At 42.3% G+C, this 22,395-nt stretch overlaps 1 protein-coding gene across 1 annotated transcript in view; it reads left to right on the top strand.

Moving 5' to 3' along the window:
* The window catches only part of LOC103177813, a 30,595-nt gene that overhangs the window by 724 nt on the left and 7,476 nt on the right, over positions 1-22,395 (top strand). Inside the window, exons 2-5 of the mRNA XM_007892163.2 lie at positions 3,563-3,716; positions 7,818-7,930; positions 9,443-9,545; positions 20,096-20,209. Coding sequence (XP_007890354.1) covers positions 3,563-3,716; positions 7,818-7,930; positions 9,443-9,545; positions 20,096-20,209 — 484 coding nt within the window. The remainder of the gene's footprint in view (positions 1-3,562; positions 3,717-7,817; positions 7,931-9,442; positions 9,546-20,095; positions 20,210-22,395) is intronic.

Genomic DNA, 22,395 nt, shown 5'->3' with positions numbered 1-22,395 from the left:
TGTTTAGCCTCATAAAAATAGACTGTTTGACTTTGAAAATTGGATGCATAATAAAAAGTAATGGGCATTGCTTTTTGTCACTGTGGGTATTTGTGGGACATTACTGTTCGCAAACCGACTGCTGCATTAACAGCAAAATTACAGTACTTTACAGTACATTCTGTGAAGCGCTTTGAGACGTCTCAATGGACGTGATAAGGCGCTCTATCAAATCCAAGCATTATTATTATTACTGACATACATTGTTATCATATGTTACAATCCTTTAAGCACTCTTATAGCCAATGCGAATTTTCATGTGTAGCTGCCATACGTGGAACTCTGTCTGGTTTGGATATGTTTGGACACGGTGATGGATTTCTACACATGACAGACACCTGTTGATCAAAAAAGAAAATCAATAACTGACTGCCCGCCTCACTATACTGTATGGAGGAATACATACATGGGAACAAGTCAGAGTTGCAAATTATGATAAAAGCAGACTACTTTGTGCATCAATATGTGGTTACAGCATCCATCTTTGGCTGTACGTCTTCAATTTAAGTTCACAAACCGTTAATGGTGCCCAGATGTCTAACAATCAGCTCTTTCTGCTTAGCCACATCTGACATTTGCAACTTTTTTTAAAAAATCTGTCTCGCTCTTTATAATGTCCTTTTTAATCCAGGATTTTTTCTTACGAACAAAAGTCATGCAAATTATTTACAAGTAACATAACTTGGTTGTAATATTAAACTGAATAGCAAACACAGTATCTCTAATGTCTGCATCTCAAAATCAGATGCAGGGGAATGGGGTTACCCCCCACCTCCCCCAGGCTCAGAGTCAGGCTCCGCCACTGTTAAGTGCTCTGAGAAGCTACACTGCATGGAGGGTGCTATATAAATGCTAGTTATTGTTACAGTGCCCTTTGACACAGCACTGCCACAGTTATAGGCTAGTACAGGTATTGTATGTGCCTGCACTAACTTTGCCTAAAAAATGGCTGATTTCTGGGTCATCAGTCACTGCTCATATACTTCATTTGCATTGTGGACTTTGTTCGTATTCTTCATTTCTAGGCTCGACTACACTAACTCCCTGCTTGTCGGCCTTCCCAACTCTTCCCTCCACAATCTGCAGATTATCCTGAACTCTGCAACTCATGTCCTCTCCTGTACCAGGCTCCGTGACCCTTATCACCCCATACTTGCCTGGTTTCACTGGCTCCCCACCCCCCAGAGGATAGAGTTCAAAATCTTCGTCCTCATCTTCAAAGCCCTCCACAGCCTTCCTCCCCACTTACCCCTGTACCCCATTTGGCCCACCCCACCATAGGCTGTCGAGCCTTCAGCCTCTCTGCCCCCACTGTTTGGAACTCCATCCCGCAGTCCCTTCACCTTGCCCCCTCCCTTGCCTCCTTCAAGGCCCATCTCAAGACCTTCCTCATCGACCGTGCCTTTGACTACCCTCCTTTCTCCCCCTTGCCCTCCACCCCTCACCAATCCCAACCCCCAGCTCAGGTCCAAGCTGATTGTCTAGCCCCTTGGGACCTCCTCCCGATGTGAAAGGCGCTATACAAATGTAATTTGTTGTTGTTAATGTTTGTGTAATAAGTGTCAATGATGATGTCGCTTCCTGAACACTATGCATACAAACTTTGTGAAGGAAATGATATCACTGATGTTTCTCGCACCATTAGCAGGAAGTTACATCAGCAGAGCTTGTTGTGAAAGCATCCAGTGAGCAGGAGGTGACATCAACGGTAACCTTACAATCTGGAAGTTGGCTATTTTTTGTGCCTCACTTATAATTCAACTGCTGAGAAATTGGACACAGATGACTGTTACAAAGGAATTTCCCTGTAGTAAACTACTTCTTTCATTTGTAGCAGTAAATATTGTCAACTATTAGTGGCTTCTGAGGATCTGTATCTTACATTTGTGTAGAGTATGAAAGGCATACAAAACATGGTGCCAAATGTCCATGCAGATCTTGAGGGTGGATCTACATAAAGAGATTTCTGATTTAAACTTCATGTTCTTCTAAACATAGTCACAATTTACTCAACTGGTCACTTGCAATGAAGATTGGTTTCAAAGTTGATTGAACCTCTTTAATTCTTTCAAACCTCTTCTCCCCATCCCTACAATTTGCAGAAGTTATAAACTCAAGTTTGGAGTAATCTCACCATTGTTTCCTGATTCCCTAGAATTTCCAAGTGTAGGAAATGGATGCCTGGAGCTCTGTTTGTTTTGGATACTCATAAGCAAGTGGTGGGTTTCTGCATAATGTCATAATGTCAGGTTGAGCAAAAAAAAAATCTGACTCCGAGCTAGAGAGTTACCAACTGTGACAGTCAGGCTGTCACAGACTGACTGAAGTTAAGTGAAGAGAAGATTCAGAGAACATGGACAACAACTATAGAATTATACAGCACAGAAGGAGGCCATTCTGCCCATCCCGCCTGTGCCGGCTCTTTGAAAGGAAATATCCAAATCAATCCCACTCCCCTGCTCTCTCCCCATAGCCGTGCAAGCTTGTCCTCCCCGAACAATTATCTATCTACCATCGGCACAAAATTCCACTGGCAGTGAATTGTTGCTTTAGCTGTTTTATGCCACTGGGAAGGCATTGAAGCAGCTTCTGTGTTTGTATCTCGCTCTTTGGGCCGCCACATTTCATCCACTGGGTGGCGCTGTGCAGTAAACTGCGGTGTGAATCCGGGTCGGCGCAGCGCCACCAAGTGGATGAAATCGGGACCGCGACCACAGGCGATTGGTTTCAGGAATGTAACTGCTCCACCTGGTGGTGAAAAGTGGGTATTAAAAAAAAGTGAGGACATGTGCTGAGCAAAGCAGCACCAGAATACTGAAGAGAAAATTAGCACAAAGAACACATTTGCAAATACAAACAATAACTCTGATCTTAGTTCTGTAAAATCAGTACATTCCTAATTGTACATTCATAATCCCTCCGGTTGGCTTCCCCCTCTTTACCTCTCTACAAATCGCAAGTGAAGACTTTCCTCTTCACCTCACTTCCTCCTTGAATCAGCATCAAACTCCGCCATTATTCAGCGTTCCGAGATGCTGCTCCACATGAAAGGTGCTTTGGAAATTCGAATTGCTGTCGTGAAAAAATATCACTTCAAATGTGTGCAATTGCATCATTTGTAGACTGTAAATGCTCCATTTAAGTCGCTGTGAATCAGTAAAGAAATCCAGATTGACCTAGAGACAGGCGTTTTGCTCACAAAAGTTTCGCCGACCAAAAAATATACATTCAATTCACTTTACAGTATATTCTGTGAAGTGCTTTGAGACGTTTTACAGACGTGATAAGGCGCTATATCAAATGTAAGGATTGTTATTATTATATCAAATGCAATAGAGATGGTGGAGAAACGTGGGAATTTGAGTTTTGTGCAAGTTTGTCTTGATCAGAAGTGATTAACTAAGTCAGCAGTTAGTTAAAGTATTAGTGATTTTTTACAAAAGTTCTATTATCTTTATTGGCTGTTATAGAATCTGGGATTGCTGTTGACCTGTGTGATTAACTTGAACTCTCTTTATTCTAGATGTTGTGGGAGCTCACGTTGATATGGAGGTGAAGGTGAAAAACTCGACCACCCTTTACGTTGAGTGGGATTCACATCTTTGGTCCATATCTGAATGCGTTCTTTTTGTCTTTGTGAAAGGAAGTAAAGAAGATGAAATTATTTTACTGCCCAGGTAAAACACAGAAACGCTTCTGTACCCCATTATCTCTCTTTACTTGAGTTAGAATTAAGAAATACCCTTAAAACTGTCAGATTGCAGAAATCAACAACAACAACTTGCATTTATATAGCGTCCTCCACGCTGGGCGGCATCCCAGAGCGCTTTGGAATGGGACGCTTAGGTCCCAGAGCAAATCGGAGGAATGCCACATGTCATTTGAGTGTCATTTGAGATAATATTTGACTAGACTGGATTATTGTACTAGGATAAGATAATGAAGTGCAGTTTTATAATGCGTTGTGTTTTTATTACAGTAATACTCTGCTCTGTTTAGAATTTTTTTTATTTCCTAGACATGGATTGAACGAATAAAGAGTTATCTTTACATTTAAGTATGTTTAGAAAAAGATCCTCCCTTTTTTAAACACCACACATACTGAGCCATCCTTGATTATTTGGCCTTAGAGTAACCCTATTTACAAGGCATTTGCCCAGATAAAACACGTGCACCCGAGCAATGGGGGAGGATGCAATTAGTCATAGGATCATTGTAATCTCTGGTCTTTGGGAGAGGGTGTAGAGATCGGGATGTCCTGTTTGCAATAGGATTGGTTCATTGGTTGCCCTGATTTATTGTCACTAACATGTTAATGTTATTGTAATATTCATCAATTTCTTGTTCCTCTTCTACTCTGAGGTTATCTGAGGTCAGCTCTAATGACAGAGTGTGAGAGGAACAAGAAATTGATGAATATTTCAATAGGATTAACAACAAGGCTGTTATCTTAGACAAAATAAACCAATAAGGTCCAATATCCATAACTAGAAAAGACACCATTCGTGGAACAACATAACTGCATTGTAGACCGAAGCTGACCAGATTCTGGTCTGGTGTGTTCAGTTGGTGTGTTTCCAGCAGACTGCTTTCTGAAGAGAGTTGCATAGAACTGAACTCGTTAATCAATTGGTCATTCACCTCAGGTCTGTGGGACTGTGCTATGTTCAACTGTCAAGAATTTTGAGAAGTTTCGATGAGGTACGGCAATATAAAGGAGAAAAGGTGATCTTCAGGGGGACATGATCTAGGCCTTGTATGACCCCAGATATTGCAGATTTATTTATATAGGTTATGTCACTTGAGCTATGAGTGCAGAATGGGGGGAATGTGGATGTAAAATGAACAAGCGCCAAGCGAGATGGAGTCAGAAGAAACCCACCTGAATTTTCAGACAGGACAGGACCTCACTTTAATATCTCATCTGAAGGACGGCACTTACGACAAGAGCTGCCATCAGTGCCACACTGACACCGTAACATTTTACCCATGGTTAATTCACTTCATTAGATAAATAAATAGATACAGTTTATGATGGGGATAATTTTCCATGATCAATCAAAATAACATATTTTTGAATCCCTTTTTTAATTTGTTCCGACATGTTTATTTTGTTGCAAAGTTTACCCTAATATCCTTTTTAAGACTGGCTTCAACTAGTTTTGTAATATATGTCTCACCATATATTACAAAATATCACCTCCAGCGCTCAAACAATAATGAAATAAAATCCATTTTTACAGGGTACGTAAATTGGCATTTTCATTTTCCAGCAGAATATTAATGGGATTGCTCCAGGGATTTCCATGCTGTTTGCGTTCTTGAATTTTTCAACAGTGAAATGATTTTTCAGATGCCATGAACTGATTTGTGTAATCTCACACAATCTGCCAAACAAAATTGGTCATACACTTCATGCCTGTTTGTGTGACATTGTTGTATGTAAATTAATTGCCTCGTTCGCCCATAAAATGCAGTCACTACACTTTGCAGTATATTCAGTGAAGTGCTTTGAGACATCTTCACGCTGTGAAAGGCGATCTGTTAAATGTAAGGATTATTGTTACATTTTTAAAACTTTCTATTGAAGATAGTTCCAGCTCCTACAGTAGAGTTTTCCATGCGAATTACAACCTGGTGAGTTGGTTATGCTCTCTCCTGAGTCAAAAGGTTATGGGTTCAATCCCCTTGTCGGGACTTTGAGCCCATAGTTTAGGCTGACACTCCAATACTGTGTGTGCTGCATTGTCGGAGGTGCTATCCTTTGGTTAAGATATTAAATTGAGATCCCACCTGCCTGTTCGGGTGGTCATTAAAGACACTATAGCATTATTCGATGATAGAAGGGAGTTTCTTCCAGTGTCCTGGCCAACAATTCCCCAAATAAAATTGATCATTCACTTTGCAAACATCAGTGTCCCACAAACAGCCATGAAGTGAGTGACCAATTTGAATCTGGGAGGTTGTTGGATGGGATATTAAAACTCTTTTTTTCAATTCAGTTACTTTGCCCTGGAGGGGGGTCATAGAGAATGTAAGAATCAAACATACCAAATAAAGGTCAGGGACAAGAAAGTTAAACACTGCTGACATTTCTCTACGGTCCTCAAAGATAAACTAGCTTAATTATTAATATCAATCAAAAATTACAACCCACATTGTTCAATCCTGACAGGCTGCATTGTACAGTCCCATCATACTATCAACACAGAAGCTTGATCTTGGCAAAGCCACGAAGTTTGATATCAGGCCCTCAGGTACATGAGGTTCTGTCTGAGGAACCTAATTTTCCTGGTTATTCAATCAAGACATCTGCCTGTCAAATAGTGTCTGAGCCAAGTAGCAAGAGAGAACTGGAGTAAAATAGACTGGGAAAGCACAGCAGGATTAAAGAGTCGCATCTACACTTTTAGCAGCTTAACTTCAAAAGGACATGAAGGGAGGGTTCAGAGGAGAACAACAAGATGGCTTCTGGTACTTACAGAGCTGCTTATAAGCTTATGCTGACATAACTGGAACACGATTGAGATGGACATGATCTAAGCCCTCAATATGCAAATAGGGTGTAATTAACGCACATATAAATTGGGTATTTGATTTGAAACTGTGGTCACACGACTGAAGGATCAGGGTTGATCAATTAATAAGGCTGCCAATTAGAAGAAGTGTTAGAAGGCATGGTCCAAAGAGAAGAGGTAGGTTCATGTGAGAGTTAGAGTGGATACAGTACAATACAAAATTACATTTGTATAGCGCCTTTCATGGCAGGAGGACGTTCCCAAAGCCTGGACAGTCAGGGATTTGGACCCAAGCTGGGGGGTAAGAGGGTGACCAAAGGCTTGGTCAAAGAGGAGGTTTTGACACGTGCCTTGAAAGAGGCAAGGAAGGGAGTGAGGCGAAGGGAATGTGGGATGGAGTTCAGCAGAAAGGCTGAAGGCCCGACTGCTGATGGTGGAGCACGCCGGGGCCATGGAGCAGACCAGAGCCTGCTTAGCAGAGGGAGCGGACAGATTGATATAGGGTTAGCAGATCACAGAGGTAGAGAAGGGGCAAGGTCATGGAGGGCCTTGAAGGCGAGGAGATGGAGGGGTGCAGAGAGGCAGTTGTAGAGGTAGGGGTTATAGTTGCTGAAGGCTCAGCCACCAATGGTGGGATGGGGTGCATAGCAAACCCAAGTTTGCTGAGTGGAGGGGATGAGCAAAAGAGTGAATTAGGACAGGATCACAGAGCTAGGGTGTGAAGGGATGTAGAGGTGAGACAAGGTCCTTGAAATCAATCTTTTGAAAGATAGGGAACCAGTGGAGCCTGATAGGCAAGCGGAGTTTGGCACAGATTAGGAGGTAGGCGGTGGAGGTTTAAATGTAACAATATAGTTTATGTGGCCAGCTGGCTTTTTTTCCCTCCTCTTTCATCATTTCACCGTTTTGCCCACAAAATAAATTGGTCATGTTCAATCCACGACTGTTTGTGGGACACTGCTGTGTGCAATTGACTGCCGCGTTTCGCCCACAAATATACAGTCAATCCACTTTACAGTATATTCTGTGAAATGCTTTGAGATGTCTCAATGACGTGATAAGGTGCTGAGTCAAATGCAAGGACTATTATTATTATTTCAGAAAAACTATATGTTGAACCCATTGTTACTGGGTTGCAGCTTGCCTCTTTGCAGAGTTTAAGCATGAATGTCTGCACTATTAAACCCACCTCAGTGTATTTTGCATCTAATCCTTGCTGTTGTTCTTTGAATTTCAACACAATTTTCAACAATATTTCAGAAATGGAAGCCTGGAGCTGTTGGACCGGAAGCCTGGGACACTTTACTCCATCAGCCTGACCTGTTTTAACAGTGAAACATTCCTCAAGTCTTCAAATGTCAGCATTCAGACAGGTATGGAAGCATCACTTTACTATTAAATAGCTTTCAACTCAATGAGCATTTGGACAGAAGGAATCTATGTTGCACTGTTGTTGTCCAAGGGGTCTATATTGCATTGCATGGAAACCGCATGGAAACCATGATCACAAAGGATATTACAGATCTGCTCCCAATTGCATAATTTCAACCAGTGAAAGATTTATTAGTTATGGAATTGACCAATTCATTGGTTGTTGATTATAATAATAAATAATCCTTGCATTTTATATAGCACTTTTCTCTCTGTATACTGTAAAGTGAATTGACTATGTTTTGTAGGTGAAACTCAGCAGCCAATTGCCACAGCAGTCATGGATTGAGTGACTAAATTATTATTGTGTTTTGTTTCTTGAGTGTTTATTATCAGGCGTGTGGAGTAAGGAAACTTACCCAAGGTTTCACTCTGCCAGGATTCGAACCCAGGTCTCTCGCTTGCGCAGCGAGTGCTCTAACCACTGAACTACAGACTCCACCTCTGATTATAAAGGCACCTGTATTGGTTTACACCTGGTGGATGATAGAGCACATGTTGGCATGCTTCTATTACCACTTGTTTGAGGTTCTACAGTTGGCTTTAGTGCTCTTCGCCCCTGGACGAGGAAGGGGGGAAAGTCGTCCATTCTCTGAGTTACTTCATTTTGTGCCGAGGAACAAATGTAATCTCCATTTTTCCATTTTCCACTCATTTACCTCTGCAGTGAACAGAATATGTGGTTTGTCTGCACAAGCGGCATTAGGCACATGCAAACCACTCAATTGCACCGTGTCCTGAGATAGCGGGGGGGGGGGCGGGGGCTTGGTGTGATGGACAGGTGGACTCCGAGCCCAGCCTCCAGCCAATAGCCACAGCACCAGGGCAGGACATCCACCCACTAACACTGGTAGGGGCCACGGAATCGAGTTTTGCAAGAAGCAACCGCTGCTCCAGTTTGTCTGTTCAGGTGGATTGTAAAGGGAAGGGAGTTCTTCCCGGTATCTAAGCTGACAATCTACCAGATATATATATAAAAAATTGGTCATTCACCTTCATGGCTATGGGGTGGGGGGGGGGGGGCACGGCTGTGTGGGGTGGGCACGGCTGTGTGGGGTGGGCACGGCTGTGTGGGGTGGGCACGGCTGTGTGGGGTGGGCACGGCTGTGTGGGGTGGGCACGGCTGTGTGGGGTGGGCACGGCTGTGTGGGGTGGGCACGGCTGTGTGGGGTGGGCACGGCTGTGTGGGGTGGGCACGGCTGTGTGGGGTGGGCACGGCTGTGTGGGGGGGGCACGGCTGTGTGGGGGGAGGCCAGCTGTGTTTGGGGGGGGCACGGCTGTGGAGGGGCGGGACACGGCTGTGGTTCAAATTAGCTGCTGAGATTGCTAGGAGAAACAGAGTCATACACTTTATAGTAAAGCCCTGTGAAGCGCTTGGACAATTTTCAATGATGTGATGAGGCGCTATATGAAATACAACGATTATTGTTATTTATATGTTTTTTGTCTTCCAGATGTTTGGCCAAGTTCTCTGCCTTCAACTGTACAAAAAACATCAGAAGCAAAGAGCGGTTCCAGTGAAGATCGCCATTTGAACAATGCCAAGTTACTCAGCTCGTATGTACACGTTGCCATTTTAATATAGTTTAACAGGAGATAGTTTATACCTGTGTGGGATGGACTGCAAAAGGCACATGCGTCAGATTATTTTATTGAGTCTAATTAAATAATTATGAAAATTCATCTCTCCACAAAGGTCTTTCAAATTGCAGATCATCTTATGATGTTCTACTGCTGTGTCAGTGTGGCTCAGTTGGTAGTGCTCTCATCTTTGACTCGGAAAGTTGTGGGTTCAAGCTCAACATTGGGACTTTGAACTTGTATAGTCGAGGCTGACACTCCAATGATTATTGGAGGGTTTGCTGCATTGTGGGAGGTACAATATTGTCCTGTGGATTAAACTGAGGTCCAGTCTGCCTGTTCAGATAGCTGTTGAAGATCACACGCAACTACAGTAAACCCCCGGTTTACCAAAACTGAAATTGTAAAAAAAAAACACAAATCCACGAGTCCACACGTGTGTAAACTCCCGCCAGCCACTCTCCTCATACCCCCTCCCACTTCACCATCTTTACTGGCCTTCAGTGGCCAGGTGTACCCACTTTGACTCAGGTTGAATCCTGAAAGCACAAGATAGCTTATTCACTATCTTCTGCTTATGGAATTCAAATAATTATAATGACGGTATTGGCATTTTTTGCACTGAAGAAGGTTGGCATTGTAATTATGCTGAGCCAGACCTGACCACCCCATACGTGGCCACCCAATTAGTCTGGTTAACGAAACGGAAGTTTCTCCCTGTGTCACAGCCAACATATAAATTGGTCAATGGTTGTTTGTGGGACATTGCTTTGCTCAAATTGGCTGTCGCATTCATCTATAAAATATGCAGTCACTGCACTTTTCAGCATATCCTGTGAAGTGATTTGAGATGTGAAATACATCTTATAATTACATTGCACCATGGCATAAGCACAATATTTATGCCTTCCATTTAAAGTGCAGAAAAACATCCAGTTATTCAAAAGACTAATTACCGATGTTTTCTTTATCATTTAAAGGCTTAGTTCCTTCGAATTTACCATGGCGACAGCTTCCTTCTCCTGGGTTAACCATTAAGTTTTGTTAAATCTTGTACATTTTGGTTATTGTGTACAAAATGTTGTCATTACAGTGTCTGGTGCAGGATGTTTATGTAATCTGAGTGACAAATGTACAGACTGGACTTGGGAAAAATGTAACCAATCCTTTTCTGAAGCAGAATAAGTTGATGAATTAGATTGAACTGGCATCTCACTCCCTGGTGGGCTCTTGTGTAATGACATCACTTAGTGCAGCACTGAGCCATACAGACTACAATAACAACTTGCACTTAAAACAAAACAATAATAAATTGGTCATGTTCAATCCACGACTGTTTGTGGGACACTGCTGTGTGCAATTGACTGCCGCGTTTCGCCCACAAATATACAGTCAATTCATTTTACAGTATATTCTGTGAAGTGCTTTGAGACGTCTAGAAGACGTGAAAAGCGCTATATCAAATGCAAGGATTATTATTATAGTACCTTTCACAAAGGGTAATGTCTCAGAGCGCTTCACAAAAACAGCGTCAGATGCCGAGCCAGGGAAGAGGGGGTGGAGCATGGGGAAAGTGTAAGCATGGGTTAAGTGGTAGGTTTTTAAGGTGGGATTTAAAGACTGATAAAGTCTTTTTAGAGGGCTAGAGGGAGGGAGTTCCCAACTGCAAAGTCACAGGTTCAGGTCTGTGCAGTGCCTGTTGATCTCAGCTGGAGGCCCAATGGTAAAAGAGCGGGGACGGGGTTTCCCTGGGGTTCAGATGACTCCGAGAAGATTTATAATCCAGGACAGATTAGGAAATATAGTCTTGTCTTCAATTCCCTAAACTAAAGCCTTTATTAGGATAGTAATGATCTGCTGGTTATCAATACCGGCGATTTGTTCTCTAGTTTGAATGACATTATGTTATTACCCTGTGTATATTTTATGGATGAAGTACTTCATAGTCAGAATGTAGCGTGTGGAAGGGACATGATATTGGCGGAATACTGACCTAAGAGCATTTTGCAACAACCCAATCAGTGTTGTAAACAGGTTTACAGCTTCATAAGCCTTGATTTTGTTTTAACCGCAGTGTCACTTGCAGGCTCCAAACACTGGGACAGCCAGTCTGTCTGCTCAGTCTCCACTTATAATAATAATAATAATCCTTGCATTTGATATAGCGCCTTATCACGTCTTCGAGATCTCTCAAAACGCTTCACAGAATATACTGTAAAGCGAATTGACTGCATATTTGTGGGCGAAACACGGCAGCCAATTGCGCACAGTAGGGTCCCACAAACAATCGTGGATTGAGTGTCCAATTTTTTTAAGGATTATTACACTCAGCAAAGCTATCCGTCAATCGACTAACAACCGGGTTTCTACTAACTGCTGGGTAAACAGGTGTGTGGAGTAAGGATACTTGCCCAACGTTTCACCCTGCTGGGAATCAAATGCAGGTCTCTCGCTTGCGAGCGCTCTAACCACTGAACTACAGGACTCCACTTCAAAATGTGTTTTCAGTGTTAGAGAGAGGTAGGTAAAACTGCCTCTCAAGTGTGCATTTGAGACAAATCTGATGGACATTAGATATCGGGGTTAGGTGCATAGTAATGGTGGTTGGGGGGTGGGGGGGGTGAGGGCAGGGGTGGGGGTTGAGGTGTGGAGATCTCACATCATTGGCTTCCCATCACACAGAAGATACAGTTCCTCACCTTCAAAGCCTGCCATGCTCTTGCTCCCCCCTACCTCTGAGACCTCCTTATCCCCTACCATCCTGCTCGCCTTCCACCTCTCTGTACCCACCCTCTGGAACTCTATCCCGCAGTCCCTCCGTCTCGCCCCCCTCCCTCGCCACTTTCAAGACCCACCCTCCTCTTCGACCGTGCTTTCGATCTCCCTGCTTCCCTTCCGCCCTACCCCCTCCCCGACTTTCAGCTTAGGTCCGTAACTCTGTCTGTCCAGCGCCTTGGGACGTCCTCCCGACATGAAAGGCGCTTTACAAATGTCATTTTGTTGTTGTTGGGGAAGATGACTGCTACTGTTTGCTCTGCTGGAGTCAGAGCTGGATTTATTTTGAAGCCACTGACTGAATAATAATAATAATAGTCCTTGCATTTGATATAGCGGTTTAGCAGGTGGTTGAGGCATTTCAAAACACTTCAAAGTTTATACCGTAAAGTGATTGTCTGTGTATTTTTGTGGTTGAAACAGACTTTATTCTGTCTGAGATGTGCAGCTCCACAGGAGCACAAGCCACACTGTAGGTTTTCAACCCCAGCCGGAAAATAATCTACCCCTTCCACTTGCTTTGCTCTGATAAACCCACTGTTATAAACTTACCCATTGGGGACAACTCCACACGTGAGTTTTTTATAGGTGCTAACAATAATAATAATAGTTCTTACATTGATATAGTGCCTTTCACGATGGGAGGACGACTCAAGGCACTTCCACAGAATGTATATATATTTAAAGTGTAGTAACTGTGTATTTTGTGGGCAAAGATGGTGACTCCTGCAATCATTGGGTTATCAGCTAATTGAAATGCAAAGACCTGGGAGAGTAGTTTCCATGCAAAAAAACAAATTCACAGTCACTACACTTGACAGTAAACCTTGTGAAGTGCTTTGAGACCTTGCATCGATGTGATAAGGCTTTATATCAAATATAAGGATTATTTTCATTATTATTAATTTTAATATTTTTTAAACATCTCCTTTCGCTTCCTTAGTATTATTTATACATGGCTGGTATGGTAGCTTTGAGGAAATGCCCTCAATTGTATGGAATATTCTCAGGCTCACAGAGACTTGTGAAGTCTCTGCTCCTAGCTTTCCAGGTTACTTAAAAATAATAATAATAATAACCCTTGCATTTGATATAGCGCCTTATCACTTCTTCGATACGTCTCAAAGCGCTTCACAGAATATATTGTAAAGTGTAGTGACTGTATATGTTGTGGGTGAAACACGGCAGCCAATTGCACACAGCAGTGTTCCATAAACAGTTGTGGATTGAGTGACCAAATTGTTGTTATTTTTTGGAGAGGGATTATTACCCCGTAAAAGCGATCTGCCTATCAAGTAACAACCGGGTTCCTACTTACTGCTAGATAAACAGAGGCGTGCGTGTCGAGTAAGGAAGCTTGCTTAACGTTTCGTCCTGCTGGGAATCGAACCCGGGTCCTCTTGCTTGCGAGGCGAGTGCTCTAACCGCTGAGTTACAGGGCTCCATAACGCTAGGGATTCTTCCACCCACCACTTGGGGGAGTTCTCGCTCCTGACAGGATATTACTGCACACTCAGACCGTTATGGAAGTTGATGTTTTTTAAACCACATATATTTTCTATGTCTTCATTTATGTGCTCTATCACCTCTCTTTATTTCAGCTTTAGATATAGAAGCATTGGGGAGTGATGAGCTTTGGGTTTAGAGTGCAGCTGGTTCCCTAACCGCATAATTTCTCCATGTAATGTTTTCAGTTTCGGACTTAATGGCAAAGTGTCCCCTCTCCTCGCCTCTCTCCGCCATTCGCTCTTTCCCCACTGTCTTCTTCTCGCACTCTCTCTTTCCTGCACCCACTGCAGATCTCTGGGCCTTGGGACATCCTCTTGACGTGAAAGATGCTATGCAAATGTAATTTGTTGTTGTTGTCGTCGTCTTCTCTCCTCTCTCTCCCTTTCATAATAATAGAGACATCTCAAAGCGCTTCACGTGACATAGTGCACAGTAAAGTGGTGTGACTGCATTTGTGGGTGAATGCAGTCGTCAATTTTGTGTGCAGCAATGTCCCACAAACAGCCATGGAGTGAGTGACTAATATTGTTTGGGGGGATTGTTGGCCAGGGAACCGGCAGAAACTAACTCCCTGCTCTTTTCGAATAGTGCCGCGGGATGTTTAATGCCCACCTGAACAGCCAGACGGGACCTCAGTTTTAACGTCTCATCTGAAGGAAGGCACCTCCAGCACTGCATTGGAGTGTCAACTTAGACTATGTATTCCATGTCCTGACATGGGGCTTGAACCCACAACCTTCTCAGAGGTGAGAGTGCTACCACTCTCTAAATCGCATTCTATCTTCTCTTCTTTCTCTCTGCTCTCCCCTTTCTCTTTCCCTCTCTCTCTCTACCCCTTACTTAAATAAATTAAAATAAATCTTATACAAAGTCCATGTTTAGAGGAAATTAAATGTAACATTTTTAATTCATACAGTTTAAGGAAATGTATAGGTAAATATAAAATCTTTATACTAAATGCTACCATTAGGGGACAGCAAATCATTAACTTTAGATGCACTTTAACATGATACACAGGAAGACTTTGTATTAAAAAAGACAGCATGAATTGGATGCAAAAGGTTTCTTAAGATGCCGTTCATTGCTGAATGAGAAGTGGTATCATCGTGCAATACATTTCTGTAGACAAGGAGACAGTAAAAACAGGAATGCTTAAATTTCCATCTAAAAGATAAAAATTGGCGAATGTTTCTGGTGCAGGGATGCTACTTGGAATATTTAACTGCCTTTCCCTGTCAGGCGCTGAATGAACCAGTTTTTCCCTTTTAATTTTGAATTTCCAATGTCAGTGTTTTATTCATTTTTCTGCTTTCAACTATTGACTCATGCAAAACCTGTTTGCAAAATTATCTTTTTCTCTTCCAGTTACCACTGAATTATAATTGTAGATTACTCTTATTCTCCATTTATTGCCATCTACTCTTTCTCCTTTTTTTAATCACAGCTTTCAATAGGTTTCATTTAAAAAAAAATAGATGATCTTGTTTTCTGCCAACTGAGATCTAAGAAGTGCTCCACTTTGGACAGAAGCAAAAACTCCTCTGATATAATCTGTGTTTTCACCAGGGAATACCCTACACTCCACATAGCCATGAGGTATGATACAATATTATTGAGTATTGTTTAGGTCCAGTGTCCTAACAACCCTTTGATTCTATCAGACTGCTGGGAATGTCCAAATCAGGTTTTGGTAGTTCTGTTCCTCATCCAGGCGGGTCCACAATACTCCAGGCACTGCTAGTGATAGGCCAGCCAGCCTGGCTCATCAGTAGTGCTCGGAAGGATAATACAATACAATACAAAAATTACAATTGTATAGCGTCTTTCATGTCGCGAGGACATTATGGAGGCAAGGATTCTTCCCACTCAGCTCCTGTTAACCCTGCAAGCCAATACCCAATGGTTAGGGAGGTCCTAATTGTATCAGCAGTGGGTAGCTTGCCAAACAATGCTTTCAATGAATGGCAAGCTATGCGGTTTTAGCTGGTTGGGCTTGGCTCTTGCCAACCTGCACCTCATATTCTCAGGAATTAGGTATGGAGGTTGAGTTCCCCTCCAGGGGCGAGTGTGCATTCCATTCCAAAGAGGGGAATTTCCATGTTTAGTTGGTATGTGTGGAATCTTCAGTTTGGTTTTGATATTCTTTTTAAAAAAAGTTGAAAATTTACATACAATGCGATTCATTCAAACTTTTGTTATTCAGTTTGTTAATTTCACCAACACCCTCTAAACATTTAAACAGAAACGCTTACAGAACCATTTCCTTTCCATATTGAGCTTCGCAAGTTTCAGACACCGAAGAGTGGAGTTCGCGCTCTGGGACGCTACTGTGCATGAGAAATGTAAATGTAAATGCAAGCTGTTGTTGTTGCTGCAGGGTGTGAACTGAACGAAATATTTGCACACATAAACACAAGAGCCCCTGCTTGTTTTAAGAACTTGCTGTTGAAACATAAGTTTTATATTTATTTTTTGTGTTATTTTTGATGTTGTTTATTCCCTTTACTCAATCCATAACAATCTGTGCCTTGTATCGTATCTTCTCTAGTAATTTAGCAATTCAAGTAGTCGAATTGGAAAACCTCACAATTGTTGAGGTTGTTGGTATTTGTAACTCCTATGCACGAGATGGAGAAATCCCAGTGTGTGACTAGTCTGTCTGAGAACAGACTGTGATTCTCAGTGGGTACTGTACCTACAAGAAAGCAAGACATGTTCCAATAGACTGGAGAGCAGTGACTAAGTGTAGCTGACGTTGGTAAACTCCATGAAATAAATAAGGATAATCCCCACATTTGATATGGTGCTTTGAATGTCAGGAGGACGACATCTTGAAGTGCTTCACAGGATTCATCGTAAAGTGTCCCAAGTTCTGCACGGCCTATTATTATTTTAAAGCCCGCATGAGGACTTTTTTAACGCACTTTTGTTCACCTTCTCCCCTCCCCACCCACCCCCCCCCCCCGCTTCCTTAGCTCCCCCCACCCTCAGCTCAGTCTCCCAGAAAGTTCTGCAAAGCCCTTTGAAACATCCTCCAGACATGAAAGGCTGTACATAAGTGTAAAATTGAGATTATTATTATAGCGAGATAGTATTACTATAGCGATATTGGTTACTTCCCCTCTTGTTCCAGCTCGGCATCAAATCATACCCCTGTTAAGTGTTCCGAGACGTTACCCGCGTGAAGGGCGCTAAGTTAATGCTAGTTGTTGTTGTTGTGAGTTTGACTGAGCATTTGTGCAAAGCGGGAGGTCTAAGCTTCGTAAAATGCAAGGATGCTTTCACTTTAATTCAGAAAAAACACAGTTGGAACTAAGTTTATTCAACTTTTCTTAGAATTGGGAACTTGTTTACTGCGTGCGTTGGCGATCACATCTGCTTCAGTTTAGATTAAATGCGATACAAAGATGATCTTGGCAAAGTGGGCGTTGGATTTTGAGTTGCGCAGTTTGATTTACAGCAGCTGAGTAACACGCTGTGCACACTCAGAATTTTGTCTACTTTAAAGGTTATGTTGCTGTGCCCTCTGCACTTGTTGTGGTTGTGTCCTGACCTTCAATAGGACTGTGTCTGGCAGTAAGTGCCTTCAACTACATGAATGCTTATTTCTTGGAGGTTTGTTATTGCTACTGATTTGCAAACGAGGTCTGCAATAGATGCAAATGTTATTGATGCAAGACCTTATAGTAAATTTTTTACGTCACAAAAAAATACATCATCCGCCTTCATGTTGTATTTGACTGTTACTGTCTAGGTCTTTAACTGTTGTAGGGTCATCATCATTCCCTCCTCCACGCCCCGCACATCTTTTCCCCTTCACATACCAATGTATCTGTCTTGTTCCCTCTTGAAAGCCAACATAGATTTTGACCTTTGGTCCTTGTTCCAGCCAAAAAGAGTAACAGTATCTCTTCAGTATCTTAATGTGTTATGTTTCCAGATACTACTGTAGAGATTGAACCCATTTTTATAAATTCCTCAAATCTTCCCTGATCTATTTAAATAAACGTTTCCTGTTTACATATCATTTCAAAGTTTCTTTTTCAACAAAAACACGAAGAAATGCAATACTACAGGGAGCTGATGCACGCAAATGCCACTAATTTCCAGCTCATGCAGTTTCTGATAAACACTCAACAAGTTTTGAAACATCAGCCTTTTACACATAGATATGAAAGCTTTAGTCACAAGATGAACTGCAGTACTGAGGAGGATATACACATTTATTTCCAAGTAATCAACTGTAGATTATTACTGGATATGTTTACAATAAGTACACTGCATATGTTAGTCCCATTGTGTGGACATCATTCACATCTAGTCTGATACTCCAATAGCATGTTACATTGTTGGAAGTGCTATCCTTCGGATGAGACGATAACAATTTGCATTTATATACATCCTTCACACAGGATGGTGTCTCAGATCCCTGGGACTATTCAAAAACAGAATGGAGTTTCTTCAGGTGTCCTGGCCAACAATCCATCCATAAAAATTGGTCAACCACTTCAGTAAATCTGTGAATTGCTTTGAGATGTTTCAATAACATGATACGTTGCTGTATCAAATGCAAGGATTATTATTAGTTTTCAGATGCTGATTGATCTGCTGTGAATTTCCACCTTGTTTTGTTCTCATCTCAGTCCTGTGGTAATTGTGAAATCTTTCTCTTGAGATAACCAGACTGGAAACTGAGCTGTTGGTATTTCACTGTAAGCTTAGCTGCTGCTAAGAGGATGGTTGTGTTATTAAATGTTGTATACTGTAGACAACACATCCAAGATATTTAAGTGCAAATAACTCAAATTGGATATTTTCGCTTGGCTGAACTATGGTTTATTTATATTTAAATATCTGATCACAGAGATGAACATCATTCTGTCTTGCACTGAATGAGGCAGCTCTGGAAACTTTATCCATTATCTCAATGAGACAGATTTTATGCTGATGGTTACTTTTAACAACAACAATAATAACAACAACAACAAATTGCTTTTATATAGTGCCTTTCATGTCTGGAGGACATCCTAATGCGCTGGACAATGCACCTGAGCTATGGGTTGGGATCAGACAGGGATGGAGGGTAAGGTGGGTGGAGGAGAGAAGATGACCAAAGGCACAGTTGAAAAGGAAGGTCTTGGGTTTGCCTTGAAGGAGGCAAGAGAAGGAGCGAGACAGAGTTCCAGAGGGTGGGGTCAGAAAGGCTGAAAGCCCAATCGTCAATAGTGGAGCAGGCTGAGCGGGGGACGTGGAGTAGGCCAGTGCCTGCAGAGTGAAGGGAGCGGACAGGGTTAAGGGGTTGCAGAGGTACTTTTAGTGGAGCTGGTGGAGTGGGGGACATTGTCTGTGATATACACAGAGTGTCAAAGGACTTTTTGTACTGTTGGGAAAAAAGACTCCAAACTTCAAAACAACATCACTTAATGTACACTCTGGCATCTAGTTTTTAGCACCATTTCTTTATTAACATTTTTTTAATTGTGAAATTTAGGCATAAGAGACCACGAAGGATGACAAGAGTAGAAGAGGGGGTGAGGTAATAATAAAAAGCTAGTCCTTCCATTTAAAATAACACCTTTCATGTTGAGAGGTCATATCAAATGCTTTACAAGATTTATTGTAAAGTGCAGTGAATATTTTAGACATAAAATTGGCAGTCAATGTGCATATAGCATTATCCCAGAAACAGCCATGACGTGAATGACTAACTTTATTTGGGGGATTGTTGGCCAGGGCACCAGGAGGAACTCCCTTCTCCTTTTGAATAACGCCATGAGATCTTTAATGTCTACCTGAACAGGCAGATGGGTCCTCTGTTTAATGTCTTATCGCTGACATTGCAGCACTCCCCCAGCACTGCACTGGAGTTTCAGTCTAGACATGGGATTGAACCCCCAACCTTTTGATTCAGAAGGAAAAGTGTTACCAACTGACACCTGGCTTATAAATGGATTTTAGAGAGTAACTGAAGTAGTAGTCTTGGTTATGCCAAGTAGACTCAGTGAGATACAAACTCAGACTATCTGGTAACAAGTCAACTCAATGTATTGAATGACAGAGGATGGGAAGATCGAGGTTGGTAAAGCTGCCATTGCAGAATAATTCCTTTACATGAGTGTAGTTTTTGAACGTATCTTTATTTCTATAACTTGCTTCTATCAGAAGATTACAAGTTGAAGTAGACTCTGCTTGGAATTTGTGAACCTCTGCTAACTACCTCTTTCATTATTCCTCTTACCCAGGGATGTGCTTACTGGAGCAGTGTTTGGCTGTATCGGGAGTGTAATTCTTCTCTACCTGTCTTATTCCTTCTATAAAAAGTGGAGAAGAGATGAAAGGCTTCGAGCGTTCTTAAGGTAAAGCACACCCCACAAAGTTAATAATGTTTGCCCATAAATACAAGGTCACTGCACTTTCACAGTAAAAACCTCTGAGATATCTCGACAAAGTGCTATATCAAATGCAAGGATTATTTATTATTATTATAGGACCCAAAAGTTTGAAAAAAATTCCTGCGCTAGTTCTCTCTCAGTCTATTAATTAATTATTCACTAGATACCTATCTAATTCTCTCTTGAATTTGCTGAAATAATGTGTCTCCCTGGGTAGTCTATTCCAATTATTTACTACTCTCTGAAAATTAATTAAACATAAACTTTCTGTTCACTTTCTGAGCATGAATTTGTGTCCCTTTTTTTGACCTGTTAAATATATTTATGTATGAAAACCACCAACTGCTCCCTCGAGCCCATCCCTACCACACTCCTTACCTCCCAGCTCCACCTCCTTGCCCCTCTACTCACTGTACCTGTCCTCTGGTACAGTTTCCATCCCTTTAAAAACCACTGTCATCACTCCTATCCTTAAAAAACTCTCCCTTCTCTATTCCCTAACTACTGCCCCATCTCCAACCTCCCCTTCCTATTCAAGGTCCTGAAACGAGTTGTTACTTCGCTCCTTCCTCTTCTGCTACTCCCTTCTCGAACCCCTCCAATCGGGTTTCCGTGCCGCCCACAGCACAGAAACCACTCTGGTCAAAGTGATCAATGACATTCTGTCCATCTGTGACCAGGGCTCCCTCTGCCTCCTCGTCCTCCTTGACCTCTCTGCTGCTTTCGACACCGTCGACCACTCTGTCCTCATCCACCGCCTCTCCTCTCACCTCAACTTCCACGGCGTTGTCCTTGATTGGTTCAGACCGTACCTCTCACATCGCCTGCACTTCATCTCCTCAAACAGCTTCTCCTCTAACCCCCGCACCGTCTTGTGCAGTATCCTCAGGGCTCTGACCTTGATCCCCTCCTCATCAATATCTATATGCTCCCTCTTGGTGATATCATCCGCAGACATGGGGTCAATTTCCACATGTATGCGGATGACACCCAACTCTACTTCTCTGCCTCCACCCTTGACTCCAGGACCACTGCTGTCCTGACAGAATGTCTGTCAGACATCAAGTCCTGGATGAGAGCTAACTTTCTTCAGTTGAATGTCAGCAAGACCGAGGCTCTCCTGATTGGCTCCCGTCAGCGCCTTCGCACCTCAGTTGCTGACAGCATCACCATCCATGGTTGCACACTCCACCTTCCTGAGTTCTTTAAAATTACAATGGGTTTTGAAAGAGTCAGTGTGGAAAAATTATTTCTACTGGTCGGTAAGTCAGTAATTGTCGAGCCTTGGGATGACCTCCTGATTTTTAAGGCATTATATAAATGCAAATTTGATGTTCTAGCTGGCATCAAGCTAGCAAACAACAAATGGAGAGGTTAGGATATTTTTTCATAGAGAGTAGGATATCGAATGCCCTGCCTGGAGTGGTGGTTGAGGCAGAAATCCATATTGGCTTTCAAAAGGGAACTAAATACATACCTAAAAGGAAGTAAACTACAGGGGTATAATAATAATAATAATAATCCTTGCATTTGATATAGCGCTTTTCACGTCGGGAGGACGTCCCAAAGCGCTTCACAGAACACACTGTAAAGTGAATTGACTGTATATTTGTGGGCGAACGCGGCAGCCAATTGCGCACAGCAATGTCCCACAAACAGTCGTAGATTGAAAATGACCAATTTATTATTGTTTTTGGTTTTTGGAGGGATTATTATTAGGCGTGTGGAGTAAGGAAACTTGCCCAAGGTTTCGCCCTGCCTGGAATTGAACTCAGGTCTCTCACTTGCAAACCGAGTGCTCTAACCACTGAGCTACAGGACTCCACCAAATAACTCCACCAGTCCAAATAAGACTGAATGAATTGCTCTGAAAAAATCCAGCAAATACGCAATGGGCTGAATGGTCTTCTTCTGTGCTGTAAATTTCTATTGTTCTATGATCCTAATACAAATGGTTATGCCAAGTTTTCAGCTACCATGCCCCTAACTGCCTCCCCCTCCATTTCACCTCTCTCTCTGTCTTTATGTCCTGCCTAAAAACTTACCTCTTTGACACCGCCTATGATCACCTCCCCCTCTCCCTTCTCCCCGTCACAAGATCACAAGATTGGTTCAGATGAAGAAGGCCCTTCAGCCCATTAGATCTCATC

This window comes from Callorhinchus milii, unplaced genomic scaffold (assembly GCF_018977255.1).
Source record: "Callorhinchus milii isolate IMCB2004 unplaced genomic scaffold, IMCB_Cmil_1.0 Scaffold1, whole genome shotgun sequence".
In the NCBI taxonomy this organism is placed as follows: Eukaryota; Metazoa; Chordata; class Chondrichthyes; order Chimaeriformes; family Callorhinchidae; genus Callorhinchus; species Callorhinchus milii.
This window is presented reverse-complemented; position numbering and strand designations above follow the sequence as displayed.